The sequence below is a fragment of the Aotus nancymaae genome, unplaced genomic scaffold, assembly GCF_030222135.1.
Source record: "Aotus nancymaae isolate 86718 unplaced genomic scaffold, 86718_ANA_hifiasm-v0.15.2.pri h1tg000016l, whole genome shotgun sequence".
Taxonomy (NCBI): Eukaryota; Metazoa; Chordata; class Mammalia; order Primates; family Aotidae; genus Aotus; species Aotus nancymaae.
Window position 1 is genome coordinate 82,651,144 of NW_026988428.1, and position 22,575 is coordinate 82,673,718.

Below are 22,575 nucleotides of genomic sequence, written 5' to 3' on the forward strand. Positions count from 1 at the left end.
GCTAATTTTTTTTCTTTTTATTAGTAATTGATGGGGTCTCACTCTGTTGCCCAGGCTAGATATTCTTTAACGATATTCAAAGTACAGCTACAAAATACATGCCAAAAAAATCAGATGCATTTATATATAAGAAATGTACCAGGCATGGTGGTTCACACCTGTAATCCCAGCACTTTGGGAGACCAAGGCAGGCAGATCACTTGAGGTCAGGAGTTCAAGACCAGCCTGGCCAACATGGTGAAATACAAAAAAAAAATACAAAATACAAAAAAAAAATTAGCCAGGCATACTGGCACATGCCTGTAGTCCTAGCTACTAGTGAGGCTGAAGCAGGAGAATTGCTTGAACCTGGGAAGCAGAAGTTGCAGTGAGCCGAGATCACGCCACTGTACTCCAGCCTGGGTGACAGTGAGACTCCCTCTCAAAAGAAAAAGAAAAGAAATATAATGTGTTTTTAATTAGTAAAAAATTATAAAGATCTGTGGAAATGATGGAATCAAGATAATATATTATTAACATTAGTGGTCATGATTCTGTGATACTATTGTGTGTTTAGAGAGTTAGGCATTTTTTTAGAGATTGGAAGATTTCATTGGAAATAGTAAAGCTAAAATAACAAGTCAACAGAAAAAGGACTATAAAAAGTACATGTTAAAATCAAGCAGAGGCCAGGCGCTGTAGCTCACACTTGTAATCCCAGAACTTTGAAAGGCGAAGGCAGGCAGATCATTTGAGGTCAGGAGTTTGAAACCAGCCTGACCAACATGGTGTAACCCCATCTCTACTAAAAACCCAAAAATAAGCTGGGTGTGGTGGCAGGCGCCTGTAGTCTCAGCTACTCAGGAGGCTGAGGCATAACAATCACTTGAACCCAGGAGGCAGAGGTTGCATTGAGTCAAGATCGCACCACTGCATTCCAGCCTTGGGCAACAGAGTGACACTCTGTCTCAAAACAAACAAACACAAATATAAAATCAAGCAGAAAGATACTAGCAGGTTTAGTCCAGGCACAGTAGCTCATGCCTATAATTCCAGCACTTTTGGGAGGCCAGGTCTGGAGGATTGCTTGAGCCCAGGAATTCAAGACTAGCCTAAGCAACATAAGGAGACCCCATCTCTACAAAAATTACCAAAAAAAATTAACCAGGCATGGTGGCCTGTGCCTATGGTCTCACCTACTCAAGAGGCTGAAGGAGGGTAGATCACTTAAGCCCAGGAGGTCTAGGTGAGCTGTGATTACCCCACTGCACCCCAGCCTGGGCGACAGAGCAACAGCCTGTCTCAAAAATACATACATACATACATACAATTAAAATTAAAATAAGGAAGGGAAAATATATTTTACCATTTATTAAGTGGAAATAGATCATCATAAAGCTCTTCATCCTCATAATCTTCACATTGACTAGATGGAAGAAGAGGGAGTTTTTCTTACTGTCTCAGGAGTGGCAGAGGCAAAAGAGGTAGAAGTAGAAGGAGAGGCAGGCACACTGGGTGTAACCTTTATTGAAAAAAATCCTCAGCCTCGCTCCTGTAATCCCAGCACTTTGGGAGGCCAAGGCGGGTGGGTCACGTGAGGTCAGGAGTTCGAGACCAGCCTGGCTAACCTGGTGAAACCATCTCTACTAAAAATACAAAAAAATTAGCTGGGTGTGGTAGCAGGCACCTGTAATCCCAACTACTCAGGAGGCTGTGGCAGGAGAATCACTTGAACCTGGGGAGGTGGAGGTTGCAGTGAGCCGAGATCACACCATTGCACTCCAGCCTGAGTGACAGAGTGAGACTTTGTCTCAAAAAAATAAAAAGAAAGAAAGAAAGTAAGAAATCCTCATATAAATGGACTTCTGCAGCTCAATCCCGTGTTGTTTAAAGATCAACTGTGTATATATGTATGTGTATGTATACTTTATTAAGCATTTTCAAATATGACTGGTTTATAGAAAATAAGTATTTTCATGGTTTTATTAATATCTAAGGGTGTTTGCTTTATTAGTCTTTTCACAGTAAATGTATGACTTAAAACATTACATTTCATCAATATGAAAGAAATCTATGTTTAGACACTATGCCCCTGCTTTTCTCCTCGTTTGAGTCTTATGCAGTTTTCTCGGGGTCATGGGACTGACTTGCTCCAGAGCTACCATATTCTTTTTTTTTTTTTTCTTTTGAGACAGACTCTCACTCATTGCCCAGGCTGGCATGACCTTAGCTCACTGCAACCTCTGCCTCCTCCCAGGTTCAAATGATCCTCCCACCTCAGCGTCCCGAGTAGCTGGGACTACAGGCATGAGCCACCACACCTGGCTAATTTTTTTGCATTTTTGTAGAGACAGGGTTTTGCCATGTTGGCCAGGCTGGGCTTGAACTCCTGGCCTCAAGTAATCCACCTGCCTCAGCCTCCCAAAGTGCTGGGATTACAGGCATGAGCCACTGTGCCCAGTTTGCCCTACCTTTTTATGGTGTTGGTGGTGTTTGTTTTTTGTTTTACCCAGATTTACTGGAACTGAATTATGGGGGTTGGTTGATTGGTTGGTTGATTTGAGACAAGGTCTGGCTCTGTCGCACATGCTGGAGTGCAATGGCACAATCTCAGCTCACTGCAACCTCCACCTCCTGGGCTCAAACCATCCTCCCACCTTAGCCTCCCAAGTAGCTGGGACTATAGGCATATGCCACCATACCTGCCTTGCTAATTTTTATATTTTTGGTAGAGATGGATTTTCACCATGTTACCCAGGCTGGTATCGAATTCCCAGGCTCAAGCAATCCACCCACCTCAGCCTCCCAAAGTGCTGGGATTGCAGGTGTAAGCCACCACTCCTGGCCAGTATTTTTATTTTTAATGCCAAAAAAAATACTTTTTGTTCCTCTTTTTTTCTCTCCTCCCTTATATATCTTCTGTCTTTTTCTTTCTGTCATTGACCATACATCACCAATTACCAGTTAAAGATAAAATAACAATTTCATGTGCCTTTCTGGTGATATCTGAATGACATTCAAAGCCTCTTCTTGTGATTTTGAAAACAAACAAGTGCACTTTATAACACTTTTTATTCCATCATACTTTTCAAAAGTTTTCATTTACGTATTGATATGTTCGTTTTTACTTTGAAGGAAAGACCAAGAAGTGCAGTGGAGCAGCTCTGTTTGGCTGAAAGTACTCGACCTAGGATGACTGTGGAAGAGCAGATGGAAAGAATAAGAAGACATCAACAAGCATGCCTGAGGGAAAAGAAAAAAGGATTAAATGTTATTGGTGCTTCAGACCCATCACCCTTACAAAGCCCTTCAAATTTAAGGGATAATCCATTTAGGACTTCTCAGGTACATGAATTGCATTTGATTATTCTTTTGTGTAAATCTAATATCACTGAATTTTGGAATCAGAGTTACATGATGGGTGGGTCTTAAAAGGTCTGTAGTATGGATAGTTATTTTATATTATTGAATTCTCATGATAATCAACTAAGACAGCTAAGTAAAATGTAAATAACCCTGATGAGTTCCAGAGACCAGAGCTAAAGTGCTTTTTGGATGCCCGTGGACCAGTTGTGGACTTAATGTCTTCAACTGTAAGGTGATGATACAGCTGCCTAGACTCCTTAGAGACACTTAAGAAAATAAAAGCGTTTTCAACAAATGTAAAATGCTATGCAGGTTACCAAGATAGTCCCCAATTCCCCTCTCAATAAAATGTGTATTGCTCTGTGTCCTAATTTAACATGACCTAAATTGTAGCAGGAGAGAGCTTCTAAATAAAGCTCCAAGTGTGCTGTCCATCACATCTCAACTTGAGGCTTATAAAGTGATGCCATTTTGTTTCTTTGTGTTTGTTTTTGTTTTTTGCCCTTCTTTATAAATTTAGAGACAACAGGCCAGTAGCTTCTGTCTGGTCTGTCCCTGTTCGTAGACACTTGTTACCTAGCAATAGTATCTTAGAGTTTGTCTGCAATGGCATCAGCTGTGAACATGCTTTCCTGTCCTAATCCCCTCTTTCCATCTTATAAAGAGCAGGCATTGCTGATGGAGACTAAACAAAGCAACAGTTGAATTGTGGCACATTCTACAAATTATAAAATGAATTTTATGAATGTTTATTTTTAAAGAGGTGAGAAAAATGAGTGGAATAGTGCTATATATATAAATGTTCTTTGTTAGTTTTTGTAGGAAAACTTCTTCATGAATGGAGATCCAGCTTTGTTCTATTTTCAGAATTAACAGGTACTATTTATAAAATATACATGCATGCACAGTATGAGTTTAAAAATGCTATATATCTTTTGAGCAGATTCGAAGGAGGGATGATAACATTAAGGAACTGGACACTGTCATTAGAGAAAATGATGTAAAGCCAGACCATGAAACTCCTGCAGCAGAAATTGTTCAACTAAAAGAAGATGAACCCCAAAATGTGGACTTCGGCAAAGAGGTAGCGAGATTATTTTAGGACAGGTATTCCAAAGGAATAGATTTGTGAAGATTGAATCAAGTGGTAAGGTTGAAAATAAAATATGTTTCTTTCAGTCACAGAGGCCATAGAGCTAAATGAAAAAAATAAGTTTTCTTTAGTTTGATTGATGTATTCAGCCACGTCAAAATATTCATTAATTGGCCTGGCATGGTGGCTCATGAGTGTAATCCCAGCACTTTGAGAGACTGGGTAGATCACTTCAGCCCAGGAGTTTGAAACCAGCCTGGGCAACCTGGTGAAACCCTGTCTCTACTAAAAATACAAAACTTAGCCAAGTATGGTGGCATCACACCTGTAGTCCCAGCTGCTATTGGGGAAGCTGAGTGGGAGGATCACCTGAGCCCAAGTTGCAGTGAGCTGAGATCACAGTGCCTCACATCTGTAATCCCAGCACTTTGGAGGCCAAGGCAGTCAGGTCACTTGAGGCCCAGAGTTCAAGATCAGCCTGGCCAACATAGGGAAACACTGTCTCTACTAAAAAATATAAAAGTTAGCTGGGTGTGGTGGCACACGCCTGTAATCCCTACTCTGAAGGTTGAGGCAGGAGAATCACTTGAACCCAGGAGGCAGAGGTTGCAGTGAACTGAGATCACACCACTGCACTGCAGCTTGGAGGGCAGAGTGAGACTCTGTCTCAAAAAATAAAAAGAGGGGCCGGGCACGGTGGCTCACACCTGTAATCCCAGCACTTTGGGAGGCCTAGGCGGGTGGATCACGAGGTCAAGAGATCGAGACCATCCTGGTCAACATGGTGAAACCCGTCTCTACTAAAAATACAAAAAAAAAAATTAGCTGGGCATGGTGGCGCATGCCTGTAACCCCAGCTACTCAGGAGGCTGAGGGAGGAGAATTGCCTGAACCCAGGAGGCAGAGGTTGCGGTGAGCCGAGATCGCGCCATTGCACTCCAGCCTGGGTAACAAGAGTGAAACTCTGTCTCAAAAAAAATAAATAAATAAATAAAAGAAAAAGAAAAAGAAAAACATAAAAATGCATTAATTGAAAATTTAAAACATAGGGCTAGATTAAATTATCATTAATACCAATTAAGGAATCTTATATCCCAAGAGCTGCGTCTTAGCAATATACATCATCTCTTTAGACAAATAACTTTTTCCATCCTAGTAGTAAAGAATATTAATATTTTTAATATACTTGAACCTAAATTTATTATCGGTAAATATTTGATAAGAGTATGATTGTTTAATAAACTTTATTTTGGAATCATTTTAGATTTGCTAGTCTAATGTGGTAAGAATTCTTTGAAAAGAAAATGTTTCTTTTTATCCTATAGTTAGAAAAAACTGAAAATATTTCATATGAAATGCTTTTTGAACCTGAGCCAAATGGAGTAAATTCTATGGAAATGACGGATAAAGAAAGAAACAAAGAAAAAATGCCTGAGGATGTCATATACAGGTAATATTTAAGAAAAGCAAGCAAAGGAATCATTCACAAAACTATTTAACTGCTTAAAAATGGTGAACTTCAGAGTCAAAAGTACTGGATTCCAATCCCAGCTTAGCCACCTAGGAGCTAGAGAATCTTGAGCAAGTTATGTAATCTCTTGAACTACCCATTCCCCAGTTGTCAAAATGGAACTAGGGCTGGGCACAGTGGCACACATCTATAATTCCAGCACCTTGAAAGGCCAAGGCGGGAGGATCACCTGAGCACAGGAATTCGAGACCAACCTGGGCAACATAGTGAGATCTCATCTCTGAAAAAAAAAAAACAATTAGCCAGACATGGTGGCATGTGCCTATAGTCCTAGCTACTGAGAGGCTGAGGTGAGAGGATCACTTGTGCCCAGGAGGTCAAGGCTGCAGTGAGCCATGATTGTGCCACTACACTCTAACCTAGGCAAGAGAATGAGACCCTATCTCAAAAAAAAAAAAAAAAAAAAGGAATAATAATAGTATCTATCAGCGGGGCGCAGTGGCTCATGCTTGTAATCCCAGCACTTTGGGAGGCCGAGGCAGGTGGATCACAAGGTCAAGAGGTCGAGACCATCCTGGCCAACATGGTGAAACCCCGTCTCTATAAAAAAAAAAAAAAATAATAATAATAATAATAATAGTATCTATCTAACAAGTATTTCGTAAAGATTAATGAGAAAATACGGCTGGACACGGTGGCTCACACCTGTAATTCAAGCACTTTGGGAGCCCAAGGTGGGCAGATCACAAGTTCAGGAGTTCGAGACCAACCTGGCCAATATGGTGAAACCTCATCTCTACTAAAAATACAAAAATTAGCTGGGCGTGGTGGCGTGTGCCTGTAGTCCCAGCTACTTGGGAGGCTGAGACAGGAGAATCACTTGAACCCAGAAGGCGAAGGTTGCAGTGAGCCGAGATTGCACCACTGCACTCCAGCCTAGGGACAGAGTAAGACTCTGTCTCACCCAAAAAAAAAAAAAAATTAGTGGAACTAGAAAACAGAAATGCTATGGTTGAATGTTATTAGGAATGCCTTTATTTCTTAAATGAATAGCAAAACTGAATTTGAAAAGTATTTGGCAATGTCTAATAAGAAAAATATCTCTGCTGAATTTTTGTAATAAGAAGCATAGATTAAAATACATCCAGTATGTTAAAAATTGGAGTTCATAATGATACAACAACAAAAAAAAATATTTGTTGGCCATTTTAAAGGATGCTAGGGAATGAACTTTTAATTCCAAAACTTAGTACGTTAAGGGAAAGGATCAAGTGTTTATCATGTTTTTTTCCCCAAACTGTAACCAAATAGTTTGAGGAAACTTTTATTTTTAGATGAATTTCAAGGGACAGAGTATCATTGCTTTGTGGCCAGGCGCAGTGGCTCATGCCTATAATCCCAGCACTTTGCGGGGCCGAGGTGGGCGGATCACTTGAGGTCAGGAGTTTGAAATCAGCCTGGCCAATAGTATGGTAAAACCCTGTCTCTACTGACAATACAAAAATTATCCAGACATAGTGGCACAGGCCTGCAATCCCACCTGCTTGGAAGACTGAGACACAAGAATTGCTTGAGCCAGGGAAGTGGAGGTTGCAGTGAGCTGAGATCACACCACGGTACTCTAACCTGGGCGATAGAGTGAGAATCTGTCTCAAAAAAAAAAGAGGCCAGGCACAGTGGCTCATGCCTGTAATCCCAACACTTTGAGAGGCTGAGGCGGGACCAGACCAGCCTGACCAACATGGAGAAACCTCGTCTCTACTAAAAATACCAAATTAGCTGGGATTTTTGTTGGCACAAGCCTATAATCCTAGCTACTCGGAAGGCTGAGGCAGAATAGCTTTGAACCCAAGAGGCAGAAGTTGCGGCAAGCCAAGATTGCGCCATTGCACTCTAGCCTGGGCAACAAGAGCAAAACTCCATCTAAAAAAAAAAAAAAAAGTGCCATTGCTTTGCTAACCCTAATGAAATAATGAATTTGACCAGTATTCCTCAGTGACTGCCAAAGCTATTAGCTGAAAATCTGACAAAGAGCTTTATATGAACTCTTTCTGTGATGTTAAAAATGTTAAAAATTTTAGGTTCCCAAAACCCCTGAACTCACCGAGCATTTTTAACATCACAGAAAGAAACAATCTATTAATGCAAAAGTTTATGACACCCACCTAATGAAGTGTTACTTGCCCCTCCAAAACCTAAATTTGAATAAGCCTCAAAATCATATAACTTTATAGAAAATCTTGAGGGAGCCGCCGCCGCCGCCGCGAGACCTGGCTGACCTGCCCCGCGGCTTGCGCGCCCTTGTAGATTCCACTGGCTTTCGGGAGATCGGTGCAGGCCTGGGGTAGTCTCCTGTCCGGACAGAGAAGAGAAGAATGCAGGACACTGGCTCAGTAGTGCCTTTGCATTTGATTGGTTTTGGCTATGCAGCACTGGTTGCTACGGGTGGTGGGATCATTGGCTATGTAAAAGCAGGCAGTGTGCCATCCCTGGCCGCAGGGCTGCTCTTCGGCAGCCTAGCCAACCTGGGTTCTTGCCAGCTGTCTCAGGATCCAAGGAATATTTGGGTTTTTCTAGCTACATCTGGTACCTTGACTGGCATTATGGGAATGAGATTCTACCACTCTGGAAAATTCATGCCTGCAGGTTTAATCGCAGGTGCCAGTTTGCTGATGGTTGCCAAAGTTGGAGTTAGTATGTTCAACATACCACATTAGCAGAAGTCATGTTCCAGCTTGGACTCATGAAGAATTAAAAATCTGGCATATTATACTATTTTCAATGTATGAAGGAAATAAAGGCAGCATTTTTGCATCTGACATTTTACCTAAAAAAAAAAAAAGCCACCAAACGTAGCAGAGGGGTGGAAAATCAGTCGTTATGATTACAATCCTACAGGGTGGCAAGTATGTTACAGAAGAGGTTAATAAGACCCTCATAGAGATCGATTCTTGTATATTGATGTTATCTCTTTTTTCTGTACCTGTAGGTAAATCTCAAGGGTAAAATGTCAGGTGTCAACTTTGAGGGCCCTGAAACCCCATTCCCTGCTCGGAGGAACGGTGTGAAAAAATACCTTATGAGATTTAGAGATTTAGAATATCTGTTCTTTTGCTCATCTTAAAGCACAGACGATGTTGAAATTATGTTAAATGAAATACCAGTGAAAATAAAGTTTACTATAAATAAAAAAAGAAAAAATCTTGAGGGATACAATCATCAGAATCTAGAATGTGACAAACTATATAGGACAGATAGACCAGGTTCTTTTACATATAAATGGCAAAGAATAAACGAGATCTGGGGCAGTTTGTTTTAGATTAAGGTAGACTTTTAAGAAACTTGTTAGGGCCAGGCACAGTGGCTCACGTCTGTAATCCTAGCACTTTGGGAGGCTGAGGTGGGTGGATCACCTGAGGTCAGGAGTTCAAGACCAGCCTGGCCATAATAGTGAAACCCCATCTTTAAAAAAAAAAAAAAAAAATGAAAGAAACTTGTTAGGCGGCCGGGCTTGGTGGTTCACGCCTATAATCCAAGTACTTTGGAGGCCAAGGCGGGCGGATCACCTGAGGTCAGGAGTTCAAGACCAGCCTGACCAACACGGTGAAACCCCGTCTTCAAAAAAAGAAAAAAAGAAAGAAACTTGTTAGGCAATATATGGACCTTGTTTGGATCCTGATTCTGATGCTAAAATGACATTATGAGGCACCAGGAAAATTTGAGCACTGACTAGATATTTGATGGCATTAACATATTAAAAATATGTACTAAAGTACTTACAGATTAAATATCAGATCTAGAATCTGCTTTACATGGTTTAGGGAGCAAAGGTCTTTGGGCTTAGATGAAGCAAGATTGGCAGACTAAATTATTGACATGAGTATACAGATTTATTATTTGCTCTATTTTGTTTGAAACTTTCATAAAGAAAAGATTAATTGTAAGAAAATGTTAGTTGTTAAACATAGGCAGTGGGTGGCATCTTACATAACAAAAAAGCTAGAAGAAAAATTAATTGTATTCTATAGTGACAAATTTTTAAATACCAATCTATTTTCATCAGCCCTCAAGATGAGACACAGATCACAAATGACCAACCAGAAGATCATCTTGAAGAAAATACAAAGAACAATGTTGACGAACAGGAAGAAGCTGTTATTTCTTACGAATCAACTCCTGAGGTTTCTAGAGGAAATCAAGCAATGGCAGGTAGATACTATACATTTCATAATTTTCTCCCTGGTGCTTCCTCTGAACTTCTTAATTTATTTTCCATGGGGAGATTCTAAGAAGGGAACCACTTAAGTACCTTGACTACAGATCAGTCAATGTTCGCCTCCCCAAGTGTACCTTCAGGAGGGGTGCAGCCCCTGCCACAGAGTCTACCCTGGCAGAGGGATAAGCACATTGGTTTTGTTTTTACTTTTTGCTTTCAATTTTAACACATAAAGTAAACTTTTTCTAATAAGGAAATCTTTGAGTACTTACAAAATCTGTTCCCAGGGCTAGATTCTCAGAGTATTCACAAACCTGCCACATTGGGAATTGTGGAGGATTTAATATCTAAACTAATAGAATGAGTTTGTTTACTCCAGCCTTTCTATAATCCATATCTGGCTATTCCTTTAATTGTAGAAAATCATTATCCGCCGGGCGCGGTGGCTCACGCCTACAATCCCAGCACTTTGGGAGGCCAAGGCAGGTGGATCACGAGGTCAAGAGATTGAGACCATCCTGGTCAACATGGTAAAACCCCGTCTCTACTAAAAATACAAAAAATTAGCTGGGTATGGTGGCGCGTGCCTGTAATCTCAGCTACTCAGGAGGCTGAGGCAGGAGAATTGCCTGAACCCAGGAGGCGGAGGTTGCGGTGAGCCGAGATCACGCCATTGCACTCCAGCCTGGGTAACAAGAGCAAAACTCCGTCTCAAAAAAAAAAAAAACCAAGGCCAGGCGCAGTGGTTCACACCTGTAATCTCAGCACTTTGGGAGGCGGAGGTGGGCGGATCACCTGAGGGGTCGGAGTTGGAGACAAACGTAACCAACATGGTGAATCCTCATCTCTACTAAAAATACAAAAATGAGCCAGGCGTGGTGGTGCGTGCCTGTAATCAGAGCTACTCGGGAGGCTGAGGCAGGAGAATCACTGGAACCCGGGAGGTCGAGGTTGCCAAGATCGCGCCATTGCACTCCACCCTGGATGACCAAGTGAGACTGTCTCAAAAAAAAAATTTTCGTTCTGTGCTGTTCTCTCATATTTTTTGGACTCTTCACAAACGTTTTATTCTCACCCTGTCACCCAGACTGGAGTGCAGGGGCGCAATCTCGGCTCACTGCAACCTCCACCTCCCCAGTTCAAGGGATTCTCCTGCCTCAGCCTCCTGAGTAGCTGAGATTACAGGCATGTGCCACCATGCCTAGCTAATTTTTTTTTTTTTTTTTTTTTGTATCCTGGTCTCCACGCACACACACTTATTTTTTGTATTTTTTGTAGAGATGGGGTTTCACTACGTTGGCCAGGCTGGTCTGGAATTCCTGACCTCAAGTGATCAGCCCGTCTTGGCCTCCCAAAGTGCTGGATTACAGTGTAAACCACTGCGCCTGCCCCTTTTATTCGTTTTCTTTATGATTTTTGGGGTTAGGGATGGGAATTAGCACATATTATTCGCATTGCTTTTTGTTTTGTTTTTTGGTTTTTTTTGAGACAGAGTTTTGCTCTTTGGTGTGATCTCAGCTCACTGCACCTCTACGCCCAACATTTAAGCGATTCTCCTGCCTCAGCCTCCAGAGTAGCTGGGATTATAGGTGCCCAGCACCACGCCCAGCTAATTTTTTATTTTTAGTAGAGACAGGGTCTCACCATGTTGGCCAGGCTTGTCTTGAACTCCTGAACTCAGGTGATCCACCCGCCTCTGCCTCCCAAATTGCTAGGATTACAGGCATGATCTACCACACCCAGCCAGCTTTGCTTCTTGTAGTCCATAAGTGAAGAAACCATTCCTATGAAACCCCGCCACCACTCCTGCCCTTTTGCAAAAGAGTAAGAACAATGAAATTCAAATATTCAGGACCATTTTTCTTAGGAAAAACATGTTCTGGATAGAACATCTTCAGTACCTATATAGATAAATACAACGTTTATGTTATATAAATTTAAATAAAATAAATTTTATTTAAAATAAATTATAAATTTATGTTATCAGTCATATTCCCTTGTAACAAATACTAAGCACTGCTTTTTCCTTTGCCTCTATCACTTACAAGGCAGTATGAACCGGGCATAGTGGCTCACGTGTATAATCTCAGCACTTTGGGAGGCTAAGGCAGGAGTATTACTTAAGCTCAGGGGTTCAAGACCAGACTAGGCAACCTAACAAGACATTTCTACTAAAAATGATAATTTTCAAAATTTAGCCATGCAGGGTGGCACTCAACTATAGACCTAGCTTCTCAGGAGGCTGAGGTGGAGGATGGCTGGAGCCCAGGAGGTCAAGGCTACAATGAGCTCTGTGATTACACCACTGCTCTCCAGCCTGGGCAACAGAGCAAGACCCTGTGTCAAAGAATAAATAAATAAGGCAGTATGCACAGGAGGTCTCACTTCAAAAAAAAGGAAATTGTCACTGGCCAGTTTGGGTTATTATGCAGAAGGATCAAAGTGATAGGATAGTATTAAAACCACAGCATTTAAATCTTCTGTAGTATTTAGTTGCATAGGACCAGAAATGTTCCAACAGAAAATTAACCTCAAAGCAAAAAAAAAAAAAATTGTAAAGTAGGGTTTTTTGTTTGTTTGTTTTTGTTTTTTTTTTAAAGATGGGATTTCACCATGTTGATCAGGCTGGTCTTGAACTCCCGACCTCAGGTGATTCACCCACCTTGGCCTCCAAAGTGCTTGGATTACAGGCATGAGCCACCATGCCTGGCCGGGTTTTTTTTTGGTTTTTGGGTTGTTTTTTTTTTTTTTAGACAAAGTCACCCAGACTAGAGTACAGTGGTGCGATCTCAGCTCATTGCAGCCTCTTGCTTCCGAGTTCAAGCACTTCTGCCATGGCCTCCTGAGTGGCTAGGACTACAGGCACCAGCTACCATGTCTGACTGATTTTTGTATTTTTGGTAGAGTCAGGGTTTCACCATTGTTGGCCAGGCTGGTCTCAAACTTCTGACCTCAAATGATCCACCCGCCTCAGCCTCCCAAATTGCTAGGATTATAGCCATGAGCCACCACACCAGGCCCCCCAAAAAAATTTTTTAAATAGTCTTCAGGAAACATTTTATACTGAATATTTAGATTGCAGATTAGAAAATAACAGGCTGAGCATGGTGGCTCATGCCTGTAATCTCAACACTTTGGGAGATCAAGATGGGAGGATCGCATGATGCCAGGAGTTCAAAACCATCCTGGTCGACATAGCAAGACCCCCATCTTGATTAATAAAATTTTTTTAAATTTGTTTTTAATTGTTTATAAAGAAAAAGAAAATCACAATAGAACCAAATGCATCTATTACTTCCTTCTCAAAACATGTTCTAATTTTTGTGGGATTACAGCATCAGAATTTCCTTCTCCAAATGCATCTTAAAGATTTTTATCTTCTCACATTTTCTTTGTGTGTTTTAGTGAAAAGTCATTCCCCATCTCCTGAGTCCTCGGCATCGCCTGTTCCATCCACTCAGCCACAGCTCACAGAAGGATCACATTTCATGTGTGTGTAGTCTCAGAAGAAGTACGTCATTTCCCTTTACATTTGTGCTTTAGAGTTTTTTACTTGAATTTCATTATTCATCTGTTGGTTTAGTGAATCAAAACGGATTAGTTCTGGGCTGTACATAGGGATAGCTGGCAGAGCAAGTAGGCCATATCTTGAAATCAGGGTCAGATTTCTAACATCGGCCCTTCCAATGATTGCTATGTGACAGCATTTTCTTTGTCTCTTATTTCATCATCCACAAAAACAACAAAATTTGGAGGGTATGGCCTGTGCCAAGACTTGCAGTGTTTTGCAGCTGTGCTTCTACTTAATGTTCCTTTCCATAGCCTGACCTGAGAATTCTGTTTAAGTGATTACAGGTTGATTATGTAACGTTTTTTACAGTCTGTGTGACATGTCTACCCATTGGGAATTTGCTATTGTAAATGACAATGAAATGCTTATGGTACAGCCAACTTGATGGAATATTAAAATCTTTAATGTCTATCTGATATTATTTCTAAGTAACTAAATTTTATTAAGTCGGGAAGGTAGTTATTAAAACCATGGATGGGATCAGGGAGAAGGAGGAATCCTTTCTTGAACAGTGTTCCTTAAAACACAGATGTATAATAGAGAATAATTTCCTGAATTCTTTTTTTTTTTTTTTAAAGACACGGTTTCACCATGTTGGTCAGGCTGGTCTTGAACTCCTGACCTCAGGTGATCCGCCCGCTTTGGCCTCCAAAGTGCTTGGATTACAGGCCTGAGCCACCACACCCGGCTGTCCATAAGTTTAAAAGAATTTAGGAAATTAGGCTGGGCGTGGTGGCTCACGCCTGTAATCCAAGCACTTTGGAGGCCAAGGCGGGTGAATCACCTGAGGTGGGGAGTTCAAGACCAGCCTGACCACCATGGTGAAAACTCGTCTTAAAAAAAAAATTTAAAAAATAAACTTTATGGACAATTGCTAATTTTAACATATAATGTAGTACTTATAGAGAACTCTAAAAGTTTTTTAACTTTTTATAAAAGCTTGTATAGAGTAAGAATGTTACGCCTTTTTCTGCATTTTCTTTCTCACAGCATCTACCATGTATAATAAAGTTTGATGCTTTAGGATTACCACCAATTTCTGTTGAACAATTATAAACAGCAAAAACAGAGAGACATGATAAGCATTAGCACTAATGTAGTTTTATTTTTCTTATTTTATTTTACTTTTTATGTTATTTCTTTTTTCAGAGATAATCACCCATGTTGGAGCGCAGTGGCACAATCACAGCTCACTGCAACCTTGACCTTCTGGGTTCAAGCAGTCCTGCTGCCTCAGCTTTAGAAGTAGCTGGGATCACAAGTGCACTCCACCACACCTGGCTAATATTTTGGTTTTCTTGTAGAGACAAGGTCTTACTACGTTACCCACACTGGTCTCAGACTCCTCAATTCAAGCTACCCTCCTGCCACATGAGCCATTGTGCCCAGCCTCTGATTTTTACATTCTCAAAATTTTTCTTTACTTTCCTTTATTTTTTGTTTTTGTTTTGTTTAGTTTTTTGTTCTATTTGTTTGTTTGTTTGTGTTTTTTTTGCAATCATGTCTCACCCAGTCATCCAGGCTGGAGTGCAGTGGTAAGATCTCGGAGGAGCCTTGACCTCCTGGGCTCAAGCAATCCTCCCACAACAGCCTCCCAAGTAGCTGGGACCACAGGTGTGTACCACCATGCCTGGCTAATATTTTGTATTTTTTGTAGAGTAGGGGTTTTGTCATGTTGTCCAGGCTGGTCTCAAACTCCTGAGCTCAAGTATTCTGCCTGCCTCAGTCTCCCAAAGTGCTGGAATTCCAATATTGAACCACCACACCTGGCTATGTTTAAACTTTTTTTTTTTTTTTTTTTTTTTTTGAGACGGAGTTTCGCTCTTGTTACCCAGGCTGGAGTGCAATGGCGCGATCTCGGCTCACCGCAACCTCCGCCTCCTGGGTTCAGGCAATTCTCCTGCCTCAGCCTCTCGAGTAGCTGGGATTACAGGCACGCGCCACCGTGCCCAGCTAATTTTTTGTATTTTTAGTAGAGACGGGGTTTCACCATGTTGACCAGGATGGTCTCGATCTCTTGACCTCGTGATCCACCCGCCTCGGCCTCCCAAAGTGCTGGGATTACAGGCTTGAGCCACCGCGCCTGGCCATGTTTAAACTTTTAACTCAGTGTGTTTAGAAGTGACTGTAATGTATACATTAAGAGCCAATCATATAATATTTTGATTCAATAAACAGGTTATGACTGTATACATATCCTTCCAATAATAAAGGATATTCTGAGTTAAAACTCAAGTATATTTCCAAGTTTCTTAAATTGTTACAAGATTTTACTTTGTTTTTCTTTTATTCCAAGAGCAGTGGCATACTGTAATGAGGTTTAATTATTGTGGGATATTTTCTAGTCTCATGGTGTGCAGCCACCACAAACAACTAAAGGCATGAAAACTGGTATTATTTTATATCTTCCTGTTATGCATATGCCATCTTTCTGAACTAGTGGTTTTGGCAGGATTTAGGAAAACTTTACAAATGACACTACTATATAGGCAGTTCAATATGTTATTACATATTTTAGTGGAGTTATGCAAATGTTTGCTCATTTTGTTGATCTTTTGGATTCAGCTACAAGTTTGGAACTTTTTTAATTCTGTATTGCTATTTATAATTGCCTTATGTTGGATGGGCGCGGTGGCTCACGCCTATAATCCCAGCACTTTGGGAGGCCGAGGCGAGTAGATCACAAGGTCAGGAGATGGAGACCACCCTGGCCAACATGGTGAAACCCTGTCTCTACTAAAAATACAAAAATTACCTGAGCATGGTGGTGCATGTCTCTAGTCCCAGCTACTCAGGAGGCAGAGGCTGCAGTGAGCCGAGATCATGGCACTGCACTCCAGCCTGGCAACAGAGCGAGACTCATTCTCAAAAAAAGAAAAAGGCATCATGTTTCTTTGTGGGCCCAGTAAAGTGGCTCATGCCTGTAATCCTAGCACTTTGGGAGGCCGAGGCAGGCGGATCACTTGAGGCCAGGAGTTTGAGACCAGCCTGGCCAACATGATGAAACCTGTCTCTACTAAAAATACAAAAATTAGCCAGGCATAGTATACAGTCCTGTAATCCCAGCTAGTTGGGAGATGGAGGCAGGAGAATCGCTTGAACCCAGGAGGCAGAGGTTGCAGGGAGCCAGGATCTCAACAGAGCAAGCAAGACTCTGTCTCAAAAAAAAAAAAAATTGGCCAGGCGGGGTGGCTCAGGACTGTAATCCCAGCACTTTGGGAGGCCAAGGCAGCCACATCACAAGGTCAGGAGTTGGAGACCATCCTGGCCAACATGGTGAAACCCCATCTCTACTAAAATACAAAAAAAAAAAAAAAAAAGGCTTAGTAGTGCACGCCTGTAGTCCCAGCTACTCAGGAGGCTGAGGCAAGGGGAATCTCTTGAACCCAGGAGGCGGAGGTTGTACTGAGCCGAGATTGAGCCACTGCACTCCAGCCTGGCAACAGAACGAGGCTCAAAAAAAAATTGCATTATGTTTCTTTACTTTGTGAATTAAGCTATGGATGTGAAGAAAAATGATCCTTTGATTGTTTTGTGTTTTAGGATTTTCATGGCCATGTTTGTCAGTTCTGTTGTTACAGAATGTCACCCTTACTTACTTTGGGAAATGGTAATTAATTAACATTGCAGGTGTCAAGGTAATTTTCTCCCTCTTATTTTTCAGCTATACTGACTTCTGTTGAAACCATTCAAAGCTAAAGACTTGGACCTTCAGCAGTGTAAGAAGATATTGTACAGTATATTTTAAATCTATGAAATTCATAGTTCTGATGCTTTTGGTCACAGAGCATCATTTTATCACTTCTGGAAAATGTTTATTCCAAAACAGCTTTAATGGCCCATATGTACACTCCGTAATCTCAAGGTTATTATTCTGACACCAGCTTGCTGCTATGATTTCAGAGCACATAAGTAAAGGTGCTTTTTAATGTGCAGTCTATTGCCAGAGCTTACTTAGTTGCTGATTTCCAGATTTCGATGTCTCTTAAGTCTAGGTGAATTTATATATTTTTTTTGCTTTTCATTTTCTAAAGTTAGTTATTATTTCCAATGAAGCTTGTTTTCCTTTTTTTCTTCTTCTTCTTCCCATTTTGGCTACTGCAGTGCTTTTGTTTCACATTTGATTTGTAAAAATTTTATATATATATATATTTAAAATGTGCCATTTTATTGCTAAGTGAAGTATGTCCTGTTTTCTGCTATAATTCTTTCTTGGTCAGATTGCAACGTCAGCAGTTACTGCCACACTCCTGTCAGCTTAAACACAAATGTTATCGCTTATCTTTTCTTAAAAAAAAAAAAATCAATTAAAAGTGTAGGTATTTTGAAGTACTGGGCTTATACTTCATTGGAATACATGTGTACAGCAATAAGCAGGTTTTCAAATCCAGTACTTAGTTTGTGTACAAATGTAATTATGTTCATTGTGTATATATTATACAATGAGCACATGTAATGTATTAAAGGCTACTTACTATTGTTTAAATGCAAATGTTCATATCTCATTTCTTTTTTATCATGTTAAATAAATGTTGATGTTCTTAAATTAGTTGTATTAAAATTTTTGTTCTTTCTATCCAAAATTGAAAGTCTAAGACTCAAGAGACTTCTAGAAGAAAAGGTAGTCTGTTAATATTATAATCCTAGACAACATCATAAAAGACCCTTTTTTTTTTTTTTTTGAGACGGAGTTTCGCTCTTGTTACCCAGGCTGGAGTGCAATGGCGCGATCTTGGCTCACCGCAACCTCCGCCTCATGGATTCAAGCAATTCTCCTGCCTCAGCCTCCCGACATAGAAGACCCTTCTCAGTCCAACCCTCCCATGTCAAAGTTGAGGATCTTGAGGCTCAAAGAGATCAATTGACTTGGCCACAATTTAATGACAGAATTTTGACCAGAGTATAGTTTTTCTGACTTTTTCTCTAAGTACATTAGCTCATCACCACAGAGGAGTTTAGTTTTGTGAAGTCTTCCACTGTGTTTCTATTTGTTTCCATGTTTTAGAAAGTAACTTCAAGCATCAGCAGTCCTGCTCAGCTCAGAGATTGGACTTTGAGAGGGGTATGTAAGGCAGCTGTTTCTCTGACATGGGTAGCTAGAAACCATTTCATCGTTAAGTAGGACCCTCAGAGGTCATTTTCTCTTACAATACATTCTTAGCAGATGTTCACGCTCTTCAGAATCAATTACATTTTCTTCCCTCTGTAACCTTTTGTTCATGCTGTATATTGTTCCCAGGGTACATAGAAATTTGATGCTTTTGGATTCCTGCATAAAGTGGCTGAAACTAAACTGGCATTAGTCAGTCTTTCTTTCCTCCCATGCTATGTTAAAGAGGATTTAGATTTAATTCAAAATGCCGATGTTTAAAAATTCTTCTCCAAACAGGAACACACAAAATGAAATGCAAATAGATACAACGTATATCAGGAGGTGAATGAAACAGAAGTTAAAATGGACACCTGTGTCCACGTACAAATGTCTAATATGTTTACACATACTACCTTTCTCTAAAAATGTCTCAAAAGAAGCAGTCTGGCTACATACCAGGTAAAAAAAGAAACAGTCACCTAATTATTATTTCCCTTTAATCATGATAATGATTGTTTCTGATCTTTTGTCAGTGTGTTGGAGAACAGCTGCTATTTACTTGGGTTATGTTTGGGTCTTTTTTTTTTTTTTTTTTTTTTTTTGAGATGGAATCTTGGTGTGTTGCCTAGGCTGAAGTGCAGTGGTGCAATCTCGGCTCACTGCAACCTCTGCCTCCTGGGTTCAAGTAATTCTGCCTCAGCCTCCTAAGTAGCTGGGATTACAGGCTAATTTTTTTTTGTACTTTTAATAGAGATGGGGTTTCAAGCTGGTCTCAAACTCTTGACCTTGTGATCCACCCACCTCAGCCTCCCAAAATGGTGGGATTACAGGCGTGAGCCACAGTGCCTGGCCTTGTTTGGGTTTTTGTCCGAAGAGTGTGTGTCTGTCTGTCTCTCTGTCTGTCTCTTTGGTTTTATTAAGCACAACATTTTTTGACTATTCCAAGAAGGAAGAATGTTCCTTACTGGGACCTCTAGAAGCCTAGGAAATTTGGAGAAAGCAGCATGAACTAGTTATGATTCCTGTCAGCATTTCAGAAAGCCAGATGAAAATTGTTTATCACAGTCGGTCGGGCGCAGAGGCTCATGCCTGTAATCCCAGCTACTCGGGAAGCGAGGCAGAATTGCTTGAACCCGGGAGGCGGAGGTTTCAGTGAGCCAAGATCGCATCACTGAGCTCCAGCCTGGGCAACAAAACGAAACTCTGTCTTTTTTTTTTTTTTTTTTTTTTAGGACGGGGTTTCACCATGTTGGTCAGGCTGGTCTTGAACTCCCAACCTCAGGTGATCCGCCCGCCTTGGCCTCCAAAGTGCTTGGATTACAGGCTTGAGCCACTGCACCCGGCCCAACTCTGTCTCAAAAAATAAAAAAATAAAAGTCCAGGCGCGGTGGCTCACGCCTATAATCCCAGCACTTTGAGAGGCTGAGGCTAACGGATCATGATACTAGGAGTTTGAGACCAGCCTGGCCAACATGGTAAAAATACAAAAATAAGCTGGGCGTAGTGGTGGGCACCTGTAATCCCAGCTACTCCAGAGGCTAAGGCAGGAGAATCACTTGAACCCAGGAGGCACAGGTTGCAGTGAGCTGAGATCTGCCACTACACTCCAGCCCAGGTGACAGATTGAGACTCCATCTCAAAAAAAAAAAAAAGTGCAGATGCTTATTACATGCTATACCAAAAGGGAATACTAGTTCTTGAAAAATTTAAATTAGTACTTTCCATCTGACCTAGAGCTCACCTTATCTAACTCCCCCTTATTGGAGTGGTACACAACAAGCCTTGGAAGCGTGGAGACCAATGGTAAGGAGGGCAGACAGGTTGGCAGGGCCTTTACTTCAGGTGGAGGAATCCGCATTCGGGAGCTACCTCACAGAGCTGGGAATCTTGCTCTAAAGTTCTTTGTGCTCACTGTTCTGGTGGGTTGATGGCTGTCTTAGTGCTCAGTGTCCTGTTGCATTGATGGCTTATCAAGTCCCTCATACCCACCTACCCCCAGTTTATATAGAAAGTTGACAGTCATACCACTATGGTGATCAAAAATGAAACATAACATTTTTTTTTTTGCTGGCATACTCTTATAATTTCTTTTTAAAAACTCGGCTGGGTGCAGTGTCTCACACCGGTTATTCCAGCACTTTGGGAGGCTGGGATGGGAGGATCACTTGAGGCCAGGAGTTCCAGACCAGCCTGGCCAACATAGCAAGAACCCGTCTCTACAAAAATAAAAAATCAAAAAATTAGCTGGGTACAGTGGCACATGCCTATAGTCCTAGCTACTCAGGAGGCCGAAGCAGGAGGATCACTTGAGCCTGGGAGATCAAGGCTGCAGTGAGCTGTGATTATACCACTGCACTCCAGCCTGGGTGACAGATCAAGACCCTGCCTCCAAAAACACAAAAACCAACACTGTACCTCCTTGTAGATTTTCAGCTTGACAGCTACAACTTTTTATAAATTCAAATAGAAGAAAAGGGCCAGGCACGGTGGCTCATGCCTGTAATCCCAGCACTTTGGGAGGCCAAGGTGGGTGGATCACCTGAGTTCAGGAGTTCGAGACAAACCTGGCCAACATGGTGAAACCCTGTCTCTACCAAAAATACAAAAATTATCCAGGCATGGTGGCAGGCGCCTGTGATCCCAGCTACTTGGGAGACTGAGGCAGGAGAATTGCTTGAACCCAGGAGGCGGAGGTTGTAGTGAGCCGAGATCGTGCCACTGCACTCCAGCCTGGGTGACAGAGCAAAACTCCGTCTCAAAAAAAAAAAAAAAAAAAAAAAGAAACAAAGGCCTGGCATGGTGGCTCACACCTGTAATCCCAGCACTTTGGGAAGCCGAGGCAGGTGAATCACAAGGTCAGGAGATCGAGACCAGCCTGGCCAACATGGTGAAACCCCTTCCCTACTAAAAATACAAAAATTAGCCAGGTGTGGTGGTGTGCACCTGTAATCCCAGCTACCCAGGAGGCTGAGGCAGGAGAATCACTTGAACCTGGGAGGCAGAGGTTGCAATGAGCCGAGATCATGATACTGCACTCCAGCCTGGGCAACAGAGCAAAACGACGTCTCAAAAAAAAAAAAAAAACCACACAAAAAAAGAAGAAAAGGATGCAAGTTCCCACACACTGTCAATACTGCCTCCTCACTTTTTTTGTTGTTTTTGTTGTTGAGGCAAGAGTCTTGCTCTGTCACCCAGGCTGCAGTGCAGTGTCACAATCTCAGCTCACTGCAACCTCTGCCTCCCGGATTCAAGCAATAATATTGAGATATAAGGTACTGTTACAGATATCATGTTGATTGTTACCTAATGAATTTGTTTGCTTCATTGTGTTACTGTTTTTTGTTGTTTTTGTTTGTTTTCTCTTGAGACACAGTCTTGCTCTATCACCCAGGCTGAGTACAGTGGTGCGATTTTGCTCACTGCAACTTCTGCCTCCTGAGTTCAAGCAATTCTGCTGCCTCAGCCTCCAAGTAGATGGGAGTACAGGCACCCATCACCACTCCCGGCTCATTTTTTTGTATTTTTAGTAGAGATGGGGTTTCACCAAGTTGGCCAGGCTGGTCTTGAACTCCTGACCTCAGGTGATCTGCCTGTCTCAGCCTCCCAAAGTGATGGGATTACAGGCGTGAGCCATCGTGCCCAGCCCCATCATCCATTTTAAAAAGATGCAAAGGTTTATACCTTTTTTAATAGGGATTTTGTATCATTTCTTTTTCCTCTTGAACTTTTATTTTTACTTTATTTCTCTTATACTTTGTCACAATAAATTATGATAGGTTAAATTTAA

The 22,575-nt window shown here is 41.4% G+C and overlaps 2 protein-coding genes across 51 annotated transcripts in view; both read left to right on the forward strand.

Moving 5' to 3' along the window:
• The window catches only part of PLEKHA5 (pleckstrin homology domain containing A5), a 238,640-nt gene extending 220,398 nt beyond the window's left edge, over positions 1 to 18,242 (forward strand). For 44 of the 50 annotated variants that reach the window (XR_010343070.1, XM_064377721.1, XM_064377732.1 and 41 more), the window contains 6 exons: positions 3,115 to 3,324; positions 4,289 to 4,429; positions 5,764 to 5,888; positions 9,973 to 10,118; positions 13,531 to 13,636; positions 17,361 to 18,242. Coding sequence is in view for 49 of the 50 variants with exons in the window: in XM_064377721.1 (XP_064233791.1) it covers positions 3,115 to 3,324; positions 4,289 to 4,429; positions 5,764 to 5,888; positions 9,973 to 10,118; positions 13,531 to 13,625 (717 nt within the window). In the remaining variant the exon portion in view is untranslated. The remainder of the gene's footprint in view (positions 1 to 3,114; positions 3,325 to 4,288; positions 4,430 to 5,763; positions 5,889 to 9,972; positions 10,119 to 13,530; positions 13,637 to 17,360) is intronic. The other 6 variants (XM_064377728.1, XM_064377740.1, XM_064377756.1 and 3 more) reach the window with 1 other exon arrangement.
• On the forward strand, positions 6,508 to 9,964 carry LOC135275441 (transmembrane protein 14C-like). The gene has a single exon (XM_064377770.1). The coding sequence runs from the start codon at positions 8,285 to 8,287 to the stop codon at positions 8,624 to 8,626; it is 342 nt and encodes a 113-aa protein (XP_064233840.1). The 5' UTR covers positions 6,508 to 8,284; the 3' UTR covers positions 8,627 to 9,964.
• Positions 18,243 to 22,575: the final 4,333 nt, after the last annotated feature.